Source organism: Uloborus diversus, chromosome 6 (genome assembly GCF_026930045.1).
Source record: "Uloborus diversus isolate 005 chromosome 6, Udiv.v.3.1, whole genome shotgun sequence".
NCBI lineage: Eukaryota > Metazoa > Arthropoda > Arachnida > Araneae > Uloboridae > Uloborus > Uloborus diversus.
The window spans coordinates 138,951,535-138,970,251 of NC_072736.1; the positions used below are offsets into that span (position 1 = coordinate 138,951,535).

The window sequence follows — 18,717 nt, forward strand, 5'->3', positions numbered from 1 at the left end:
AATATAAGTTCGTTGCTTGAGGCAGCTGGGGCCCTGCCCCTTATCCTCTGGTGTGGTATGTTGAAAGTTCCCCGGTTGGGGACATGGCTTTATTTTGGCGCAGAAGATGGTTGCGTGGATGTACGAGAGATGTGGCTTCCTCTAACGGGATTACCATAAGAGGAAGCCACTTTATTAAGTAACCTTATTATTAGTAAACGATTTATATACTTTTACTAGAAAATCGCCCGCCAAGGTATGACGGGTGAAAATTACTTCTACATTTGAATGAAGCATAGGGATATTTTGATAGTTGAAATTGTAAACCTAACTCCAGTAGGTAGCGTTCATTGTTCACCATTTTTTTTTTTTTTCAATTCTTCATTCCCCTGAAATGACTGTCTTACCAGTAAAACAGTTATGGTACCGGATCGAGTTCAGCCTTGTCACAATAAAATCTTTCCCTGCATGTTAAATGCAAATTATCATGCCGTGGCGCGAGTTTCATTGTTGTAACACGCGCGTTACTCGATCATCGGTTATCTACACTAATATTATAAAGAGAGAGGCCGAATTTTTGTGTGTTTATATGTTCGAGGTAATCTCTGGAACTATTGCAACTATTTGAAAAATTCTTTCACTGTATGAAAGGTGCCTTCTTACTGAGTAACATAGGCTATAATTCGAAAAAAATCCGATAAATAGTTCTTTTTTTATTCCAATTTAGGCCCAAATTTCACGTAAATTGCCTATTATTGGCTATTAAAGGGGTGAAAAATTACTTGCACATATTAATATTTTATACCGTTGAAAAGGGTAGAATTTTCCGCGTTCTAAGCAATTTGTTTCACTCTAACTTCATTAAGACGGGAGCAATTTGAGTTGTTATCTCGAACTTTTTTAGGCTTAGCTGAAATTTTGGCAATACTTTCTTCATTAAATCTATCAATAAAAAGTGAAGGAATTGTCCCACAGTTTTCTTTTTGACATCGTTGGAAAAAGCGACATTTTATACTCCAGAAATATCTCGACCTGAGGTCCAAAAATGAACCTTCTATCTCCAAAGGAAAAAAAGTTACAACCCGTTAAAAATAAAGTTCGAATAAATCTAATCTCCATTAAAATTACTGATGTTTTGTTTCGCATTGCCATGGTTACGTGTTTTTAGCTTCGCTTCATTTTAATTTCTTAAAGGTCCACAAACTTGGCGGAACGGAATTATAAGCAATGGGAAAATGTTTTCGCCAATTCTGCATATTTTACGATCCACGTTATGATAATTCCCCCAGACAATGTAGAAATTTTGGGAAGAGTTTGAAAACTACTAGGAGTCTTAGCAGTTTTCCGTCGCCAAATTTGTGGACGCCTAAGACCAAGGGCTAATGTACTTTGGTCATGGCCTTGCTGATAGTGACAGAAGCAAACAATTATAGCCCATAATTGACGATAGCGCCAAACCCCCAGTTATCGAAATATCTTCGAAATTACTAATGAAAAGAAACTAGTGAATCGTAAAAGCAGGGGTATGGAAGTTGTATTTGTACGCGCTTTTACATTTAATTCTAAAGAAGAACATTACTATGATTTAGCTTTCAAAACTTAATGATATCCAAACAAAATATCAATGTGAAAAGTAACCAAGTTCGATCGAAATGAGGTTCTGGGTAGACGGTGTCGCCGACAAGATTCTGATCTCAACGGATAACAAGTTCCATAGCAGTTCCTCATGGAAATTGGACTGCCCCGTGTTTTCAATTCATTTTGAAAACAATTTTTTACTTTCTTTGATCCCGAATTTAAACTTGGCAAGTTACTGTATAATTGGAACATTCAAATGTTTTGGAAATTGTTTATTGACGACCAAAACTTGCTAGAAGTTTAAAATCCGGAATCAAAGAAAATAAAAAAATGTTTTCTGAATGAATTGAAAAACATGGGACAGTCCAACTTCTATGAGGAACAGCTATGAAACTTGGAACCCGTTCAGATCTGAATTATTCTGTCGGTGACACCGTCTACCGTGATGAAATGACACTTTTCTGAACCAAGTTTTTGGACTTCTTAGAACAAAACGATATTTTTGTGAAATTGTGTAACAATTCAATCTTTTAACTGACGAATACTTTGATAGAGAAGTAACAATAAGAAAAATTTAATTTAAATAGTTTTCATGCACTAGGTTGACAAATTCAAGTTTATGCGTCTTGACGGAATGGTCTTCAAAAGTTATCTTTTGCTTTAAGGAAAAGTTATTATTCCTTGCAGGGATGTCCACTTAAAGGGGTTATGGCGCAGACAACGCCATTGAAATTTTCAGGGGGGGGGGGGTTAAGGGGAATTTTTTACTTTTGGGGCGTTTTTGCAATAATTAGGGGGAGTGCGCCCTTGCTCTTAGGGGGTTGGGCACCCCTGTTTCTGTGCATAGGTTTTAGAAAATTTCTGCTTAATGGTTTGATTTGAAGCTGAAATCAATTTTGCACAATTTTATACATAAATCCGTGTTCTGCTTAGTAGTCAGTCTCATTGTTTACGAGTATTTTAGCCTAAGTGTTTTGATATAAGTTCACATATATACTGCATGCAAATGTTTCAACTTCTAAGCGTATCAAGACGCCCAAGGTCAATAAAGAAGCACTGTGTACATGTGGTGTACATAATTGGAAAATTTGCCGTCATTGGTACATGTTTGGTGTACATAATTGGAATATTTCAGTCAAATATTTATTTTCATTATTTAATGACACATTTTACAAAGAGCATTAACATTCTGTATCAGCCATATTTGGTATTTAAATTTTATTTATTAGAAAATAAAGGTAGGTGAAAACTCATTTCTGTCCTCGATCCTCAAGACACATTCGTCAACTTTTGAGCTAATTTACGAAACTATGCAGGCCCGGATCTATAAATTTTGTGCCCTCCTGCAAAGAAAATATGCTAGGGACCCTTTGGTGGCGTGCCCCCCCCCCCAAAAAAAATCTTGTGATTGATAGCAATTAGGCAACAGGATACTGGAGAAAGTTTCCTTGCGCTTGTCTCCTGGTGAAACTATGGAAATGGAGATAACTAATCTTTCGATGGTTGATACAGTTATCGTTGTTTTGTGTTAAGGTAATGATAACCACCTTTTAGGTGCTTCTTTACAAGCTAAAAAGTCGCCCGTCAAGGTATGACGGATGAAAATCGCTTCTCTTCTACATTAAACGAAGCAATTGCCTGTTTCGTGATATTTTGATAGTTGACATTTTAACTCTAATTCCAGTGGATTAACCCTAAACTCCAGTAGATGGCGTTCACTGTTGACCATTTTTTCGTTTCTTTATTCCCGTGAAATGACAGTCTTACCAGTAAAACAGTTAAGTTACCGGATCGAGTTCAGTCTTGTCACAATAAAGCCTTTCCCTGCATGTAAAACATTACCAAAGCATATTATCGAATTATCATGCCGTGGCGAGAGTTCATTGCTGAAACACGCGGGTTATTCGATCATCGGCTATTATTTTCTGAGGATGAAGTCCCTTGAAGCAAAGGAATAAAAGAGGCCAAAAAAAAAAAAAAAAATTAAAAAATTAATTTGAATTTTGTCATCTTGAATTCAAATTATGTTTTTCGCAATCACGAGTGTGTGTGTCTATGTAGGCGTGTGTGTTTGTGTGTGTGGGGGGGGTATGTGTGTTTGTGTGTTGAGGGTATATATGTGGGCATGTGTGTTTGTGTTTGAGTGCAGGCATGAGTGTTGGTAGTTGTGTGTCTGAGTGTTTGTGTGCGTGGGGGCGGGGTAAGTGTATGTGTGTGTAGTCATAAGTGTTTGTGTCTGTGTGCAGGCATGAATGTGTGGGTAGTTGTATGTATGTGTAGGTGTCTGTATGTATGCGCGTGTATATGTGTTTGTGTGTGTATATGTTTGTGTTTGTGTGTTTGTGTATGTGTGTAGGTGTTTGTGTGTGTGTGTATGTGTGCGTGTGTGTGTATGTGTGTAGGTGCTTGTGTGTATGTGTGCGTGTGTGTGTGTAGTAATGTCTGTAGGCGCGTGTGTAAAGGACATGAACGCAACCTAGAGACGGCTTTCGCTATAGGAGCAGCATCGTGAGGAGCCGGTCGACGGTGATGGTGCGGAGGGTGGCGGTGGGAAAATAAAATGATAGCACGCCAAAAACAGTCAAATGAAAGCAATAAGCAATCGTGATTGCTCAAAAAAAAAAAGAAAAAAAATAACTAGCACAAATAATTCGCAACTCCTGCGCTCGAATACGCTACCTTGCGGTGATTTACAAAACTGCCGAAGAAACTAAAACATTGCCACGTTGCGTTCCACGTGTGTCTGTTGACGTAAACACAGGCAGTTTGTTCTGAGTATTTATTAACGCAATCGATGGGTCTCAGTTTGCTTTCAGCTACAGAAATTAATTCGTCCCTTTGTAGTATTCTCGAGCTTCTCAAAATAATGTTAGTTTTCCTTATTTCCTTCTAAAATATGAGTTGATTGAGAAATGGTGAAAGCGAAAACTCTGGATTAACAAACTTGGATAACGTTATACAAAGTAAAAACTTTTATTGTTTTGTAATGAATTTGTAAGAATATGAGTTTTTTTAATCTTAAATTAATTTAACTAACCATATTTTACAGCAGCAGTTAGTTGGAATGGACAGTATGCAAAATATTTTCTTGAATATATTATCGTAGAACAAAATGAAAAATGTTTAACCGAGAAAGAATTTACTTTATTCCTTTTATTCTCAGCTGAAAGGTTTCGCCAAATTTGTTTAGGGTTATAGTTTTGGTATTGTGCGAGCAAAGTAGCCTTGGCGAGATTTCGCGTTTCTAGTGAAACCATTTTTAATTTTTATCATGAGTGGAATAAAATGGTAGTAAGATTACAGAATTCGATAAGTAAAAAGAAATAATGGTCAATCAACTGAAAAGAAAACTACCACTATATATCCGTAAGAATTTTGTAGATGATTTGCATAACATGAGATAATTAAATCGTAACTCAGAAATTAGAAACATCGAAACAGAAAAAATTTAAATTAACCGATTCGGGAATTCGAGAGAAATAACTCAGCTACAAATGCAAAACAATAAGCGCTAGCCAAGCAAAGAAATATCATCTTCTTTTGGTAATAATTTGTTATGTCACATTAAATTTTCTAGCATTAATTATTATTCTTGTCAGGCTAAATTATTATTTAGTTTTATCAAGAATTGATAAATATCGAACTCAACATCGTGAAAATGGCTGCTTAGAACTACGAACTACGTAGTTTGCATTAATGTTTGACGTTTAGTAATGCTTCTTGAATTCTAATCTCTTTCTACGTGGGCCAAAATATCCTCAGGACTTAAAATATTGATTTAAAAAGGATAAAACAAAAAAAATCATACATACGAACAAAAATCACAACACTTTTAGCATTTTCTTCGTTACCACGTGCGTTTGTTTTAGTTTTTTCGTCCACCATTAGACAGTGACTGCAGTGCCCCCTATAGTTCGTTGGAGTTGCGAATAGGAGATACTTTGATGAACAATGAATTCGGTTACTAACCGCTGACTAAAGGCTTAGCCGTATTTAAAATCTGCTTTAAAAACAATATAATTCAAATTCTATGTAACATGGAAGTTCCAAACAAATTCTATCAGACGCAGAAAAAAATGCTCTTTATTTTGGTACTAATTTAAAAAAATTTTAAATATATTTTCACAGCAAAAATCGTTAAAACCTTTTAGAGGTTTTTAATTAATATCTTCATTAATTAAAGTCATCCGAAGATTCAACCTAACTAAGAACACTCTCGATCAACTCTCCTTTCGAACAAAAAAAAAGTTTTTCAAAATCGGTCCATCCATTTAGGCGCTACAGTGCCACAGACAGATACACACACAGACACGTCAAACTTATAACCCCCTTCCTTTGTGTATCGGGGGTTGAAAAAATGCAACGTTGCAGGAAGATCTGCCAGTTTTATCTGGGTATCGCATAATTTTTGTTTATCCTCGAGGAACACCTGGGCACCACTTCCATGGGAGCAGAACATGCTCCATATCATGATTCTCCCTCCAGACCCTTGAACAGTGTGAGTAAGGCACTAAGTTTCTCTCCAAGGTTTCTAATTCATTGGTAGTGAGTGTAAATAAAGCGTATGGTTTACAGAAATAACTAGTATGTTGTAGCCATCACGAAACCTCCTTCTATATTTTTCCTTTTTCTGATCCCTCCCCATGCTTGACGAGGAAGCAATATTCCTAACAAAAACAAAATTACACATGCAAAAACTTGACGACCATCCCAATGTCTGAATTATTGCAAAAGCAAAGCAAAGAGCGAAAATTGAAAGTTATTTTAAAAGCCTTGCTTGAATTAATTACAAATATTTCATTTGTTAACAAACATAAGATGGCAACAGTTAAAAATTTTAAATCATTGAGATAATATTTCCGATCATTTCCATACAATTAAAATCACGAGAAATACGCAGACGACAATCTATTACGATTTATCTTTCTTATTGTTGCATTAATAAAGCTATTTTTATTCGCTAAAAAAATAATGATAATAAAAATAAATCAGCACCTCTTGGCGCGATTGGCGCCAAAATTGAACCAAAGCCTGTTTACATATGGATTCACATATATTCCAAATTTCAACCAGAACGTAGCATTACTTCTTGAGATAGGGCACTCACAATGGAAAAAAAGAACGGGCGATTGCGCTACCCCCTTTTTACTTTCTTCTATATCTAATATATAGAAGAAAGTATTGGATTCGTGCAAATTTTCGAATTTCGAATTTTGACGGATTCGAACGTTTTGAGGTGTGCTGAGTCCATTTCGACCATTTTTGGAAAATGTCTGTCTGTCTGTGTGTGTGTGTGTATGTATGTATGTGTGTATGTATGTGTGTCACGTCTGTGTGTGACCAGTTTTTTGTGGCCGCTCTACAACAAAAACTACCGCATGAAATCGAACGAAATTTAGTACACATATGTGCCCCTATGTGAACTTGTGCCCATTAGTATTTGGCGCGAATTCCTCCAAGGGGGGTGGAGCAATGGGACGTTTTTCGAGTTACGCGTGCTTGCTATTCCTCAGGAAGTTACTGGCGGAATCAAACAAAATTTGGTCCATATGTTGGGATTAACAGGAACAGGTGCTGATTCAATTTTGGTGTCAATAACTCAAACGGGGGTTGAGCTGTAGAACGTTTTTTGTCGTCAATTGTGACTGCTGTATCTCAAGAAATAATGAACGGAATGAAAGAAAAATTTATCGGCAAGTAGCCCTTAGTGGGTATAAGAACTGATTTTATTTTTGTGTCAACAGCTAAAAGGGGGGTAGCGCAATCACCCGTTCTTTTTTTCCGTTTTGAGTGCCCTATCTCAAGAAGTAATGCTGCGTTCTGGTTGAAATTTGGAATATATGTGAATCCATATGTAAACAGGCTTTGGTTCTATTTTGACGCCGATCGCTCCAAGAGGTGTTGATTTTTTTTTTTTTTTTTTTTGCGAATAAAAATATTTTTATTAATGCAACAATAAGAAAGATAAATCGTAATAGATTGTCGTCTGCGTATTTCTCGTGATTTTAATTGTATGGAAATGATAGGAAATATTATCTCAATGATTTAAAATTTTGAACTGTTGCCATCTTATGTTTGTTAACAAATAAAATATTTGTAATTCATTCAAGCAAGGCTTTTAAAATAACTTTCAATTTTCGCTCCTTGCTTTGCTTTTGCAATAATTCAGACATTGGGATAGTCGTCAAGTTTTTGCATGTGTCATTTTGTTTTTGTTGGGAATATTGCTTCCTCGTCAAGCATGGGGAGGGATCAGAAAAAAAAAAAAAAAGAAAAATATAGAAGAAAGTTTCGTGATGGCCACAACATACTAGTTAACTGTTGTCACCAAAATAAAATCAGCTTTTATACCCACTAAGGGCTACTTGCCGATAAATTTTTCTTTCATTCCGTTCATTATTTCTTGAGATACAGCAGTCACAATTGACGACAAAAAAGTTCTATAGCTCAACCCCCGTTTGAGTTATTGACACCAAAATTGAATCAGCACCTGTTCCTGTTACTGGCAACATATGGACCAAATTTTGTTTCATTCCGCTAGTTACTTCCTGAGGAATAGCAATCACGCGTAACTCAAAAAACGTCCCATTGCTCCACCCCCTTGGATGAATTCGCGCCAAAAACCAATGGGCACAAGTTCACATAGGGGCACATATGTGTACCAAATTTCGTTCGATTTCATGCGGTAGTTTTTGCTGTAGAGCGGCCACAAAAAACTGGTCACACACAGACGTGACACACATACACACATACACACAGACAGACAGATATTTTCCAAAAATGGTCGAAATGGACTCAGCACACCTCAAAACGTTCAAATCCGTCAAAATTCGAAATTCGAAAATTTGCACGAATCCAATACTTTCTTCTATATATTAGATATAGAAGAAAGTAAAAATCATATTTTTTCTCTGGATAAATAATTCAAAAGTTAAATCTTTTGCTGAATATTAAAACACGAAAATATCAAATATGCAAAAACTCGCAAAGCACTGAATTGTGTATAAGTAACTGATTCTCTGATAAGTATAAAACATAGTATTAACTTGTGATAACCTTTATTACTTTCTTCTATATCTAATATATAGAAGAAAGTATTGGATTCGTGCAAATTTTCGAATTTCGAATTTTGACGGATTCGAACGTTTTGAGGTGTGCTGAGTTCATTTCGACTATTTTTGGAAAATGTCTGTCTGTCTGTGTGTGTGTGTGTATGTATGTATGTGTGTGTGTATGTATGTGTGTCACGTCTGTGTGTGACCAGTTTTTTGTGGCCGCTCTACAGCAAAAACTACCGCATGAAATCGAACGAAATTTGGTACACATATGTGCCCGTATGTGAACTTGTGCCCATTGGTTTTTGGCGCGAATTCCTCGAAGGGGGGTGGAGCAATGGGACGTTTTTTGAGTTACGCGTGCTTGCTATTCCTCAGGAAGTAACTGGCGGAATCAAACAAAATTTGGTCCATATGTTGCCATTAACAGGAACAGGTGCTGATTCAATTTTGGTGTCAATAACTCAAACGGGGGTTGAGCTATAGAACGTTTTTTTGTCGTCAATTGTGACTGCTGTATCTCAAGAAATAATGAACGGAATGAACGAAAAATTTATCGGCAAGTAGCCCTTAGTGGGTATAAGAGCTGATTTTATTTTGGTGTCAACAGCTAAAAAGGGGGTAGCGCAATCGCCCGTTCTTTTTTTCCATTGTGAGTACCCTATCTCAAGAAGTAATGCTACGTTCTGGTTGAAATTTGGAATATATGTGAATCCATACGTAAACAGGCTTTGGTTCAATTTTGACGCCAATCGCTCCAAGAGGTGTTGATTTTTTTTTTTTTTTTTTTTTGCGAATAAAAATAGCTTTATTAATGCAACAATAAGAAAGATAAATCGTAATAGATTGTCGTCTGCGTATTTCTCGTGATTTTAATTGTATGGAAATGATCGGAAATATTTTTTTTTTTTTTTTTTTTTTTATTTCCAATGGCTGGCAGGAAGAAAAGGTTACAAAGAACAAAATAGCAAAAACAAACACAATACACAGAACAAGGAAAAATACAGAAACAATAGGGTGAAATATTTAGCTGCCGATACGCTCTCTTGCTTCCCAATAACGGTCACACAGGCTACGTCTGGAAAGCTGGGTGCAAGTGTGCAGGTGACGAATGTCCATTTCTTCGTTTGAATTGCAAAGGGGACAATTGGGACTCTTCACAAGCCTTAAGCGGTAAAGATGTTTTGGTAAACAGTCATGGCCAGTTAAAAGTCGAAACAAAGCCACTGACTCTGCTCTTGGTGCTGAAGGGACAAAATCACGGTTTACAAGCTTTGTGGTTGCTTCTAGCTTTTAGGTCTTGCCAAAAAAAAACTCTTGATTTTTTCCTCATATATAACTTTATTGCATTGAATGAGACTGGCTCATTTGGTAGTTGAATAATAGCAGACCCCCTCTTGGCCAGAGCATCAGCAAGCTCATTTCCTCTAATCCCACAGTGTGCAGGGATCCACTGCAACACCACTTTTATATTCTGCTGCACCAGATCGTTAATGAAACTGCGACATTCAGAAATTTCCTGCGATTTGCAGCTCTTTATCGATGCTATCGCCTCAATAGCCGCTTGAGAATCCGATAGGACAACGCATCCCTTAAGTTTAAAATCACGGTATTTCAACTGATCTAAAGCCAGGTGTATAGCTTTTACCTCTCCATCGAATGCAGAGGCATATTTTCCAACAGGAATAGAAAAAGAAAAGTGCTCACTGTAGACGCCTGCACCTGCATTTATATGGTCTGCTACTCTTGACCCATCGGTATATATATGTATCCATTCACTTTCGGGGTATTTGGTGTAAATCGTCTCCAGAGCAATGGCCCTAAGAACTACTTGGTCAGTCTCACTCTTTAAAACAGGCTGTATCAAATTTAAATCATAATTCACTGGTTCGTATTCGCATGGGTTTGTTGGTAAAGGGAGCGACTGTAGGTTAGAATTGATGTCATACATTCGTTTTGTATCAAGCGCAAACTGCACAAACCCCTTTTGCGTTTTGAGAGATCTCGGGTGCAACTCCGGTTTCCATTCGTTTCTAAATGGTATTCTTTGCATTTTTTCAAATAAAAGTAGAGTTTTCTCCTCTATGTATGATTTCATTGATCTGAAGTTAGTAAATAAAAACAATGCATCCAGTGGTGTTGATTTCACGGCTCCTGTTATTAGGCGGAGTGCTTGGTTATGTATAGTTTCAACTCTGTTCAGGACATGTTTTGATGCAGTGCTCAGTACCTCACAGCAATAGCTCATTAATGGGAGAACAAACGTCCTATAGGTAATTTCAAGCGTATTACGACTACAGCCCCATTTGCAGCCCGCTAGGCGTTTCAATACGTTTAAACGTCTGCATACCTTTTCAACAGTCTTCTCAACGTGGGATTTCCAATTAAGCTTGCTGTCAAAAGTTACTCCCAAATAATCATATTCATCAGTATGGGATAGAATATCCTGTTTAAATTTTATTTCAGGTTTTATTTTCTTATGTGCAAGCGAAAACGTCTGAACAGCTGACTTTGAAGCATTTAAAAACATGTTATTATTATCACACCAACTGGACAATGCCCCCATAGCTCTGTTAAGTGTCTCCTCAATGTTCTTGACTCCATTGCGTTTTTTAGTTTCAGTCCATATGACCAAATCATCAGCAAAAAGAAGGCATTTAATACCTGGAATAGATTTAATCGACTGGATCAAATCATTGATGTAAATGTTGAACAAAATGCAACTCAAAATTGCTCCCTGAGGCAATCCAGTATGAAGTAATTTGTATTTTGAAAAGTCAGTTCCACATCTTACCCTACACAAACGTTGATTGATAAAGGTGAATAACCAATTAAACATATTCGAATGGACGTTCAAATTTTTTAACTTAAGGGAACAAGGGACTTTTGAATTTTACTTTTCAATTTTATAATTTTACACCATGTATTTGAAGTAATAGAACAAAAATAATATTTTCATATCAATATTAGACATTTTAAATGTTAATTTAAAAATTTTAGGGTTAAAAAAGGTGTTTTGTGAGGCATATGGAACGCAACATGGGCAGAATTGAAAACACTCCAGGCGCAATTCATGTAAACGAAAACCAACAATATTTTTTTTCCAGATGTAGTTTATCCGTATGAACATAAATGGGCATTGAATTCAATCTATGTGCGTATATAAACTAGAAAAAAAAAAAAGCAAATTATGAATAGAATTTTACGTTTTTTTAATACGTATGCTACTTTGCTAACAGCGGATAAATAGTAAATTTTTGTATTTGGGTAAAGTAATGCCCAGTTTTATGAAGTATAAGACTGTTAATGTGCTCAAAAAATTTTGAAGCGATACAGTGAAAAATAATGCGGTGGGAGCATTTCGAGCCAAAAATGATGATTAAAAACGTGTAAACAAAAATCAGCTGATACTTTTATCCCTTTAAATACCACGCCCCCTTTTTTAAAAATGTAAATAAAATGCGTAAAAATCATAATATCGCAAAAATGAAAATGGATTATCAAAGCTGGTACTAAGCTCTATTTTTTTGGCGCAAAAACAATTTTTGTGAAATTTGGTTGATTTTCCGAATGTATAAGGTCCCTTGTCCCCTTAAGAAATAGTTTTTCCTTCCAAACCAAATCATATGCAGATCTAAAATCGACAAAAACTGCAGTTAAATAGTTGCTTCGATCTAGAGCATCTTTTACATCTTGACTCAATAGAGCCACCTGCTGGTTTGTAGATCTATGTACTCTAAAACCTGCTTGTTCATCAGCAAGTAATCCCTTACTTTCAAGGTACCAATTTAGTCTATTAAAAACCATTCTCTCCATCGTCTTACCGAGTACACTAGTGAGGGAAATCGGGCGGTAGTTTTTCAAATCATTTGGATCCTTGTCCTTTTTTAAAATTGGAATAATCAATGCTTTTCTCCATTGTGAAGGTACTATACCTGTTCTCCAAGATTCATTAAATATTTTTAAAATTGTCTGCAATGCGTTAGGGCCAAGGTGCCTTAAAAATTCTGGATGTATTCCATCTTCACCAGGTGACTTTTTGTCCTTCAAAGAGGCAATCGAAAGACGTAGTTCAGACATGGAGAATGGATTCACGAAAATATCTGTGGAAAAACCTAACTGGGGTTGAAATTTTGATCTTTCCTTAATTTCTCTCTTCAGGACCTTCGAATTTCTTCTTGCAAAAGGACTCTTCTTTTGATTTTGTGCCAAAAACTGTACAAATGCATTTGCTATATCTTTATCAGAACGCAAAGTTCTGTTATTGACCTGTAAAAAAGTCCTACGTGGAGATGATTTTTTACCTTGTATATTCGCAAGAAATTTATAAGTTTTAAGGCTGTCCGATTGGTAATTAATTTCACTAATAAACTTAGTGAAGGTTTCACGCTTAGCGTTAATAATAGCTCTCTTCAAAATTGCTGCTTGTTTCCTCCATGCTCTGACAGCTACAGGACTACCAGTTATCTCAGCTTCTTTTCTAAGGCTGTTTCTCAGCTGTTTTTCCTGCTCGAGATTTTCATTCCAAAAGCTTCTATAACATTTAACTCTACCTCTTGGTATCCACTCTTTAGCGCACGCAATAATAACCTTATTAATTGTATGACAAGTTTTGTCAATGCTGTTTGAAAAGTCAAAATTCTCCATCTTCAGCGATTCTTCTAAAGATTCTTTAAATTCCCTCCATTTAGCCTTCTTGAAATTCCAAGACATCTTAGATACATCCTTTGGAGGTGTTTGGTTAAACGTAGCAATATCGATGTTTGCCACAACCATTCTATGTCCTGAACCAGGGTCATCAATGACTTTTCTTGTAGTTTCTTGGGCGAGATCTTGATCGGAAATATTATCTCAATGATTTAAAATTTTTAACTGTTGCCATCTTATGTTTGTTAACAAATAAAATATTTGTAATTAATTCAAGCAAGGCTTTTAAAATAACTTTCAATTTTCGCTCTTTGCTTTGCTTTTGCAATAATTCAGACATTGGGATGGTCGTCAAGTTTTTGCATGTGTAATTTTGTTTTTGTTGGGAATATTGCTTCCTCGTCAAGCATGGGGAGGGATCAGAAAAAAAAAAGAAAAATATAGAAGAAAGTTTCGTGATGGCCACAACATACTAGTTTTTGAAAATTGCTGAGACAAGACTAATGACATATGGAATTCCGTAAATTATATTGAACTGAAATATTCCCAGCTGTTTCTTTTAATATCTCATTCTGATAACTAGGCGACTTTGATTTCATTACGAACAATAAGATATGCATATCTTTTTTGAGAGTTTTGGAGTCCCACAGAAAAAGATGGACGTCGCTCATATCTTGTGGCTTGTTACCAGTGTTTTGTTTTGCATTCAGTCGAGAGTTTTTGGTAAGCTACTTTCATATTTTTTCTACCATTTTTAACTTCTGATTTCTATGACTATACTAGTTTAACCTTTAGAGCAAATTTTTACATATTTGTGCAAGTTTCAAGGATTACTTTTCAGTCCATAAGTTACGCAATTAGTATAATTCATTAGTTTAAATTGTTACTGGTGCTATATGATTGGTTGTATCTATCACGCATTAATTCTCATTCCAATGCGAACACGATTAATATCTATTCAATCTGAAATATATATTTTCATGTAGTTTTGGCATGGTTCTGGTTCTCTTTACATATACTGGGAAAATGCCATCAGCTATGGCAGGGGTTCCCAAAGTCTGTGCCATAAGGCATCAATGATACCTATATACAGGGTGTTCCGTTTTAACCTGCAAGACCTTTATTTTCGCAACTGTTAGACCTAGATGCATACTACCAATTGCAAAAATGTTTGAAATCAGATTCAGAGTTAAGATTAGATAAGTTTGAAGCATAAATAAAAATGAGTAAAAAAATACAAAATGTTACTCTTTATACGGGCCCCAGGTTCCCTAACTTATATTTAAGGAAATAATCTCCATTGAAAAATAAATCCAACGCAAAAACTTCGACATTAGCACGACTAATATTCACCGAGATATGAACCGCAGCGTTTTGTGACTTAACGACTTTTCATTCGCCGTCAATAACAACTTTTGCGGGAAAATATAGCGGCTAACAAGGGTTTAAAATTATATGTATGCAAAAAGTGGTTTTTCAAATTGTTCGAGCTTTTGTGGTGTGTTCTTGCGTATCAAGGCATAACATTTGCATTAATTTTGAAAAAGCAACGAAAAATATGAATACTTAGTTTTTTTACTTCGACAACCTGTCATTCCTCTGAAAAGGCGATACGTTCAAATTTCATCTTTTGTATGATCCCTTAAAATTTTGAACTCGAATATCTCCTTGAGTTTTGGTCGCACAAATGTCAAGTTTTTTGTGTTATTAATGTTTTTCAGTGGAGATTGTTTCCCTAAATATAAGTTACGGGAACTAAGGTCTGTATAAAAAGTTAAATTTTGTATTTTTTGACTCATTTTTATTTTTGCTTCAAACTTTCAGTACCTTAACTCTGCAACTGATTTTGAACACTTTTGCAATTAGAAGTATGCATTTAGGACTAACGGTTGCGAAAATAGAGGTCTTGCAGGTTAAAACGGAACACCCTGTATATGCATAATCGGCAAGAGTGACGTGCGAAAATTATGTCTCTTCAAACAGTGCCGTGAATCGGAAAAGTGTGAGAACCCCTGAGCTACGGGGTAACAGGTAAGATGCATTATCACAGTAAAAAATAAAATAAGACAAACAAAAGAACATTATCTGAAAAAAAAGCAATGACTGAGAAGTAGCAATTAAACCTATAATGAATTTTTAATGATATATTTCGTTGCGTGCGATTAAGGTAAAACTTAAGGGAAGGGACGTTATAAATTGGCCGTGTCTCCACCAAATCGAAGGTTAAAAATGAGATGCCAAATTTAGTGTCCACTTGGTGATTTTTGTGACATATAAGGGAGGTTCCTATTTTTCCCTTGAAAAGATTTCAATGGACAATCTCTGTAAAACTGTTTCATGCATTAGGTCACAGTAAGCTAGGAGAGATAGCATTTAAAGTGTTCCGTTACTTATGGTACTTTTATAAAATTTCATTTGAAAAAATTTAAAGAACACATTAAACTATATTGATTAATATTTTCCGTCATCCCTAATCCCCCCCCCCCTCCAACGGTCAAAGAGTCAAGAATGTTTCACTACTAAAAATTTTCCTGAAATTTTACAGTAAAGAGTACTTTCATTTAAGTTGTTAGAACTTTTTACCGTAAGACCTTATTTTAGTGCAAAATTTGCAGTAAAAAAACAGAGAACGCTGTATCTAGTTGCGCTGTGTGTAAAAGTTAAGATGTAAGCAATGAGGCTCGAACCTGAGTTCCTCTTATTCGCAGACCGGTTTGTCAGTCCCTATACCGAATGGTTCTCGACGAGAAAGCGGAATGAGAAATTATATTCTTCGCACCATAAATCACGTGGTGAATCAATTGTATGCACTGCGATTTGAAACCGCAGCAATCTCTAACTTTTTCGGTACAATTTACTCTAAAACTTTTCTGCACTGTAAATACACTGTTTTACAGTAATGTGTACCATAAAATCAAGGGCGCCCATATGCAAAATTGTAAGGGGGGGGGGGGCTTAGATATTTTCCCCATGGGTTAGGAGGGTATTTTCTCCATGGAAACCGATTTCAGGACAAATTAGAGTCATTAAAATATATCATTTTTAATAACATTCATTAATGGCTGGAGAATAAATGTTTTTACATTTTTGCAAAGAAAAAAGTACCAAAAGCAAGGAAGTTCTAATTTCAAAGGGTGGGCTCGAGCCCCCCCCCCCCCTTGGCCCCCTATATGGGCGCCCTTGCATAAAATGTTCCTCACTTTTTAACCGGTTTTTCGTCCAAATGACTGTACGTTTGCAACTAATTTGATTCATAGGGGAAAGTGATGACTACACTCAAGATCCAACTTACATATATTGCCGATACACTCAAAAGTTCGATGCTCTCGTAAATTCGACGGGACACATTTACAGCCCGAAATATGGAGAAGGAGATTACCCAGCCGAGCTTGGATGCAACTATGAAATATCTTTCCCTCGTAATTACGTAAGATTTGTTTTTCTTACATTTCTGTGTTTGTTTTCGTTTTTTCTATTTCTATTAAAGTTAGATTTTTATAACATTTTCCCAATAGAATTGATTAAAAAAATTATATGGTGTCCAGTTGGGTAATCTGTATAGTTTAAGAAACTTTATGTTTGAGACATAAATGCAAAAGAAAGCAAAATCTGAAACCATCTCAAGTAAATGCACTACTCTAAATCTATGAAATAAGAGGGGGGGGAACGTACGTTTTGCGGCGTCGCACAGAAATGCACAATGGTAATTTTACAGCATATTTAAAATTCAGGCTAAAACATTGAAACAGTAATAAATCGAAAACTAAATCAGAAACCAAAATCAAAAACCAAATAATCTATCGTGGCCAAAATTAAAGAACAGTAAACTATCTAATAAATGAAACTAAATTTTAAAGATACAGATTAGTAAATGATGCTGAAATCTTAAGACCAGTGGTAATAGTAAGAGAAGGAGTAAGTGAGGATTCTTTTTCCATCAGTTTAACAGATCTCAAAATTCACTGGTAAAATTACGAAAATTGTTAGGAAAAAGGCAGAAAGACTCAAGAATAGCTATTTCTGAAGTATTTTGCCTCGCCAAACACGAAAATCACCATAAAAAGTTGACATCAGCTCGAGTTTTCAAGATGCAGAGCCAACTTGGGTAGTGAAATCCCACTAAAATACTCTTTTTTCTTGATGGATAGAAGCACCATCCAAGGGACTGACTAAACTTCGGCCCCTGATTGGTTTAGAAAATCTCACTGCATAAACCGAAATTAGACTTCAAGAAATTTAAATTCTGGGAAGAGAAATGCTCAAAATGAGCCTATAGTAGATCCGTCCATTTCTGCTTCCACCAATGCTCGTTCTGCTGGGTATCCTCATATATATAATAACCAAAAGCCAATGATCGAGAAACGCTCCTGACGTCATCAACAATGAAACTCGCGCCACGGCATGATAATTTGATAATATGGTTTGGTAATGCTTAAAATGCAGGGAGGGCTTTACTGTTACAAAAGGCTGAACTGGATCCGGTCTTAACTGTTTTACTGATAAGACTATGTCATTTCAGGGGAATGAAGAAACGAAAAAGTGGTCAACAATGAACACTATCTACCATGGGCGTAGCTAAGGGGGGGGTTTTGGGGACAAAACCCCCCCCCCCCCGAAAAGTTAGTCTCAAAAAAAAAAAAAAGAAGAAAAGAAGAGAGAAGAGAAAGAAAAAAAAAAAGAAGAAAAGGAAAAAATTCCAAGCGATTATATATATATGTATATATTATATATATATATATATATATATATATGTGTATATATATATATATATATATATATATATATATATATATATATATATATGTATATATATGTATATATATGTATATATATGTATATATATATATATGTATATATATATATATGTATATATATATATATATATATATATATATGTATATATATATAAGTAGGTAAAAAATGAGAGTTCAACGCCAGGAGGAAGTGTGAAGTGGAACCACTTCCTCCCCACCCCCTAACGATCTTCCTCCGACCTCCACTTCCTCCAACCTTGGGCTGCGCCTCCTCCGCCTCCCACTCCCCCTCTGACCTTGGGGTTGCGCATGAATCTTGAAGAAGGTGACGAGGGTTTTTTCCCGTGATTTCGCCCTTCCTCGCTTTCACTCTTCCTCGCTTTTGCTCGGCTACGTTTTCGCCCTTCCTCGTTTTCGCTCGGCTACATTTTCGCTCGAGTTTTTGCTCTTCCTCGTTTTTGCTCGCGTTTTTACCGTGAAAGGTTACAGGGATATTTTTAGACTTTGTCGTTTTTACCGTGAAAAGTTTTTGGACTTAGAATATTTTTCCGTAACCTTATACGATGGTTTTCGAGTGGCAACCTGTTTAGGGTATGACAAAACGTCACAATTGTTGTCATAAGAATGTGTGATACTTTTTGTCATACCATCCTCATGAAGTTGTACAGAGCTATTTCCAGTGTTTTTTTTTTTTTTTTTACAAA

General features: G+C 35.9%; 1 protein-coding gene across 1 annotated transcript in view; it reads left to right on the top strand.

Moving 5' to 3' along the window:
* The first annotated feature begins 13,914 nt into the window (after window positions 1-13,914).
* LOC129224078 (chymotrypsin-C-like) overlaps window positions 13,915-18,717 on the top strand; it is a 63,050-nt gene continuing 58,247 nt past the window's right edge. The window contains exons 1-2 of the mRNA XM_054858479.1: window positions 13,915-13,982; window positions 16,517-16,686. Of these exons, the coding sequence (XP_054714454.1) occupies window positions 13,916-13,982; window positions 16,517-16,686 (237 nt within the window). The 5' untranslated portion in view covers window position 13,915. The remainder of the gene's footprint in view (window positions 13,983-16,516; window positions 16,687-18,717) is intronic.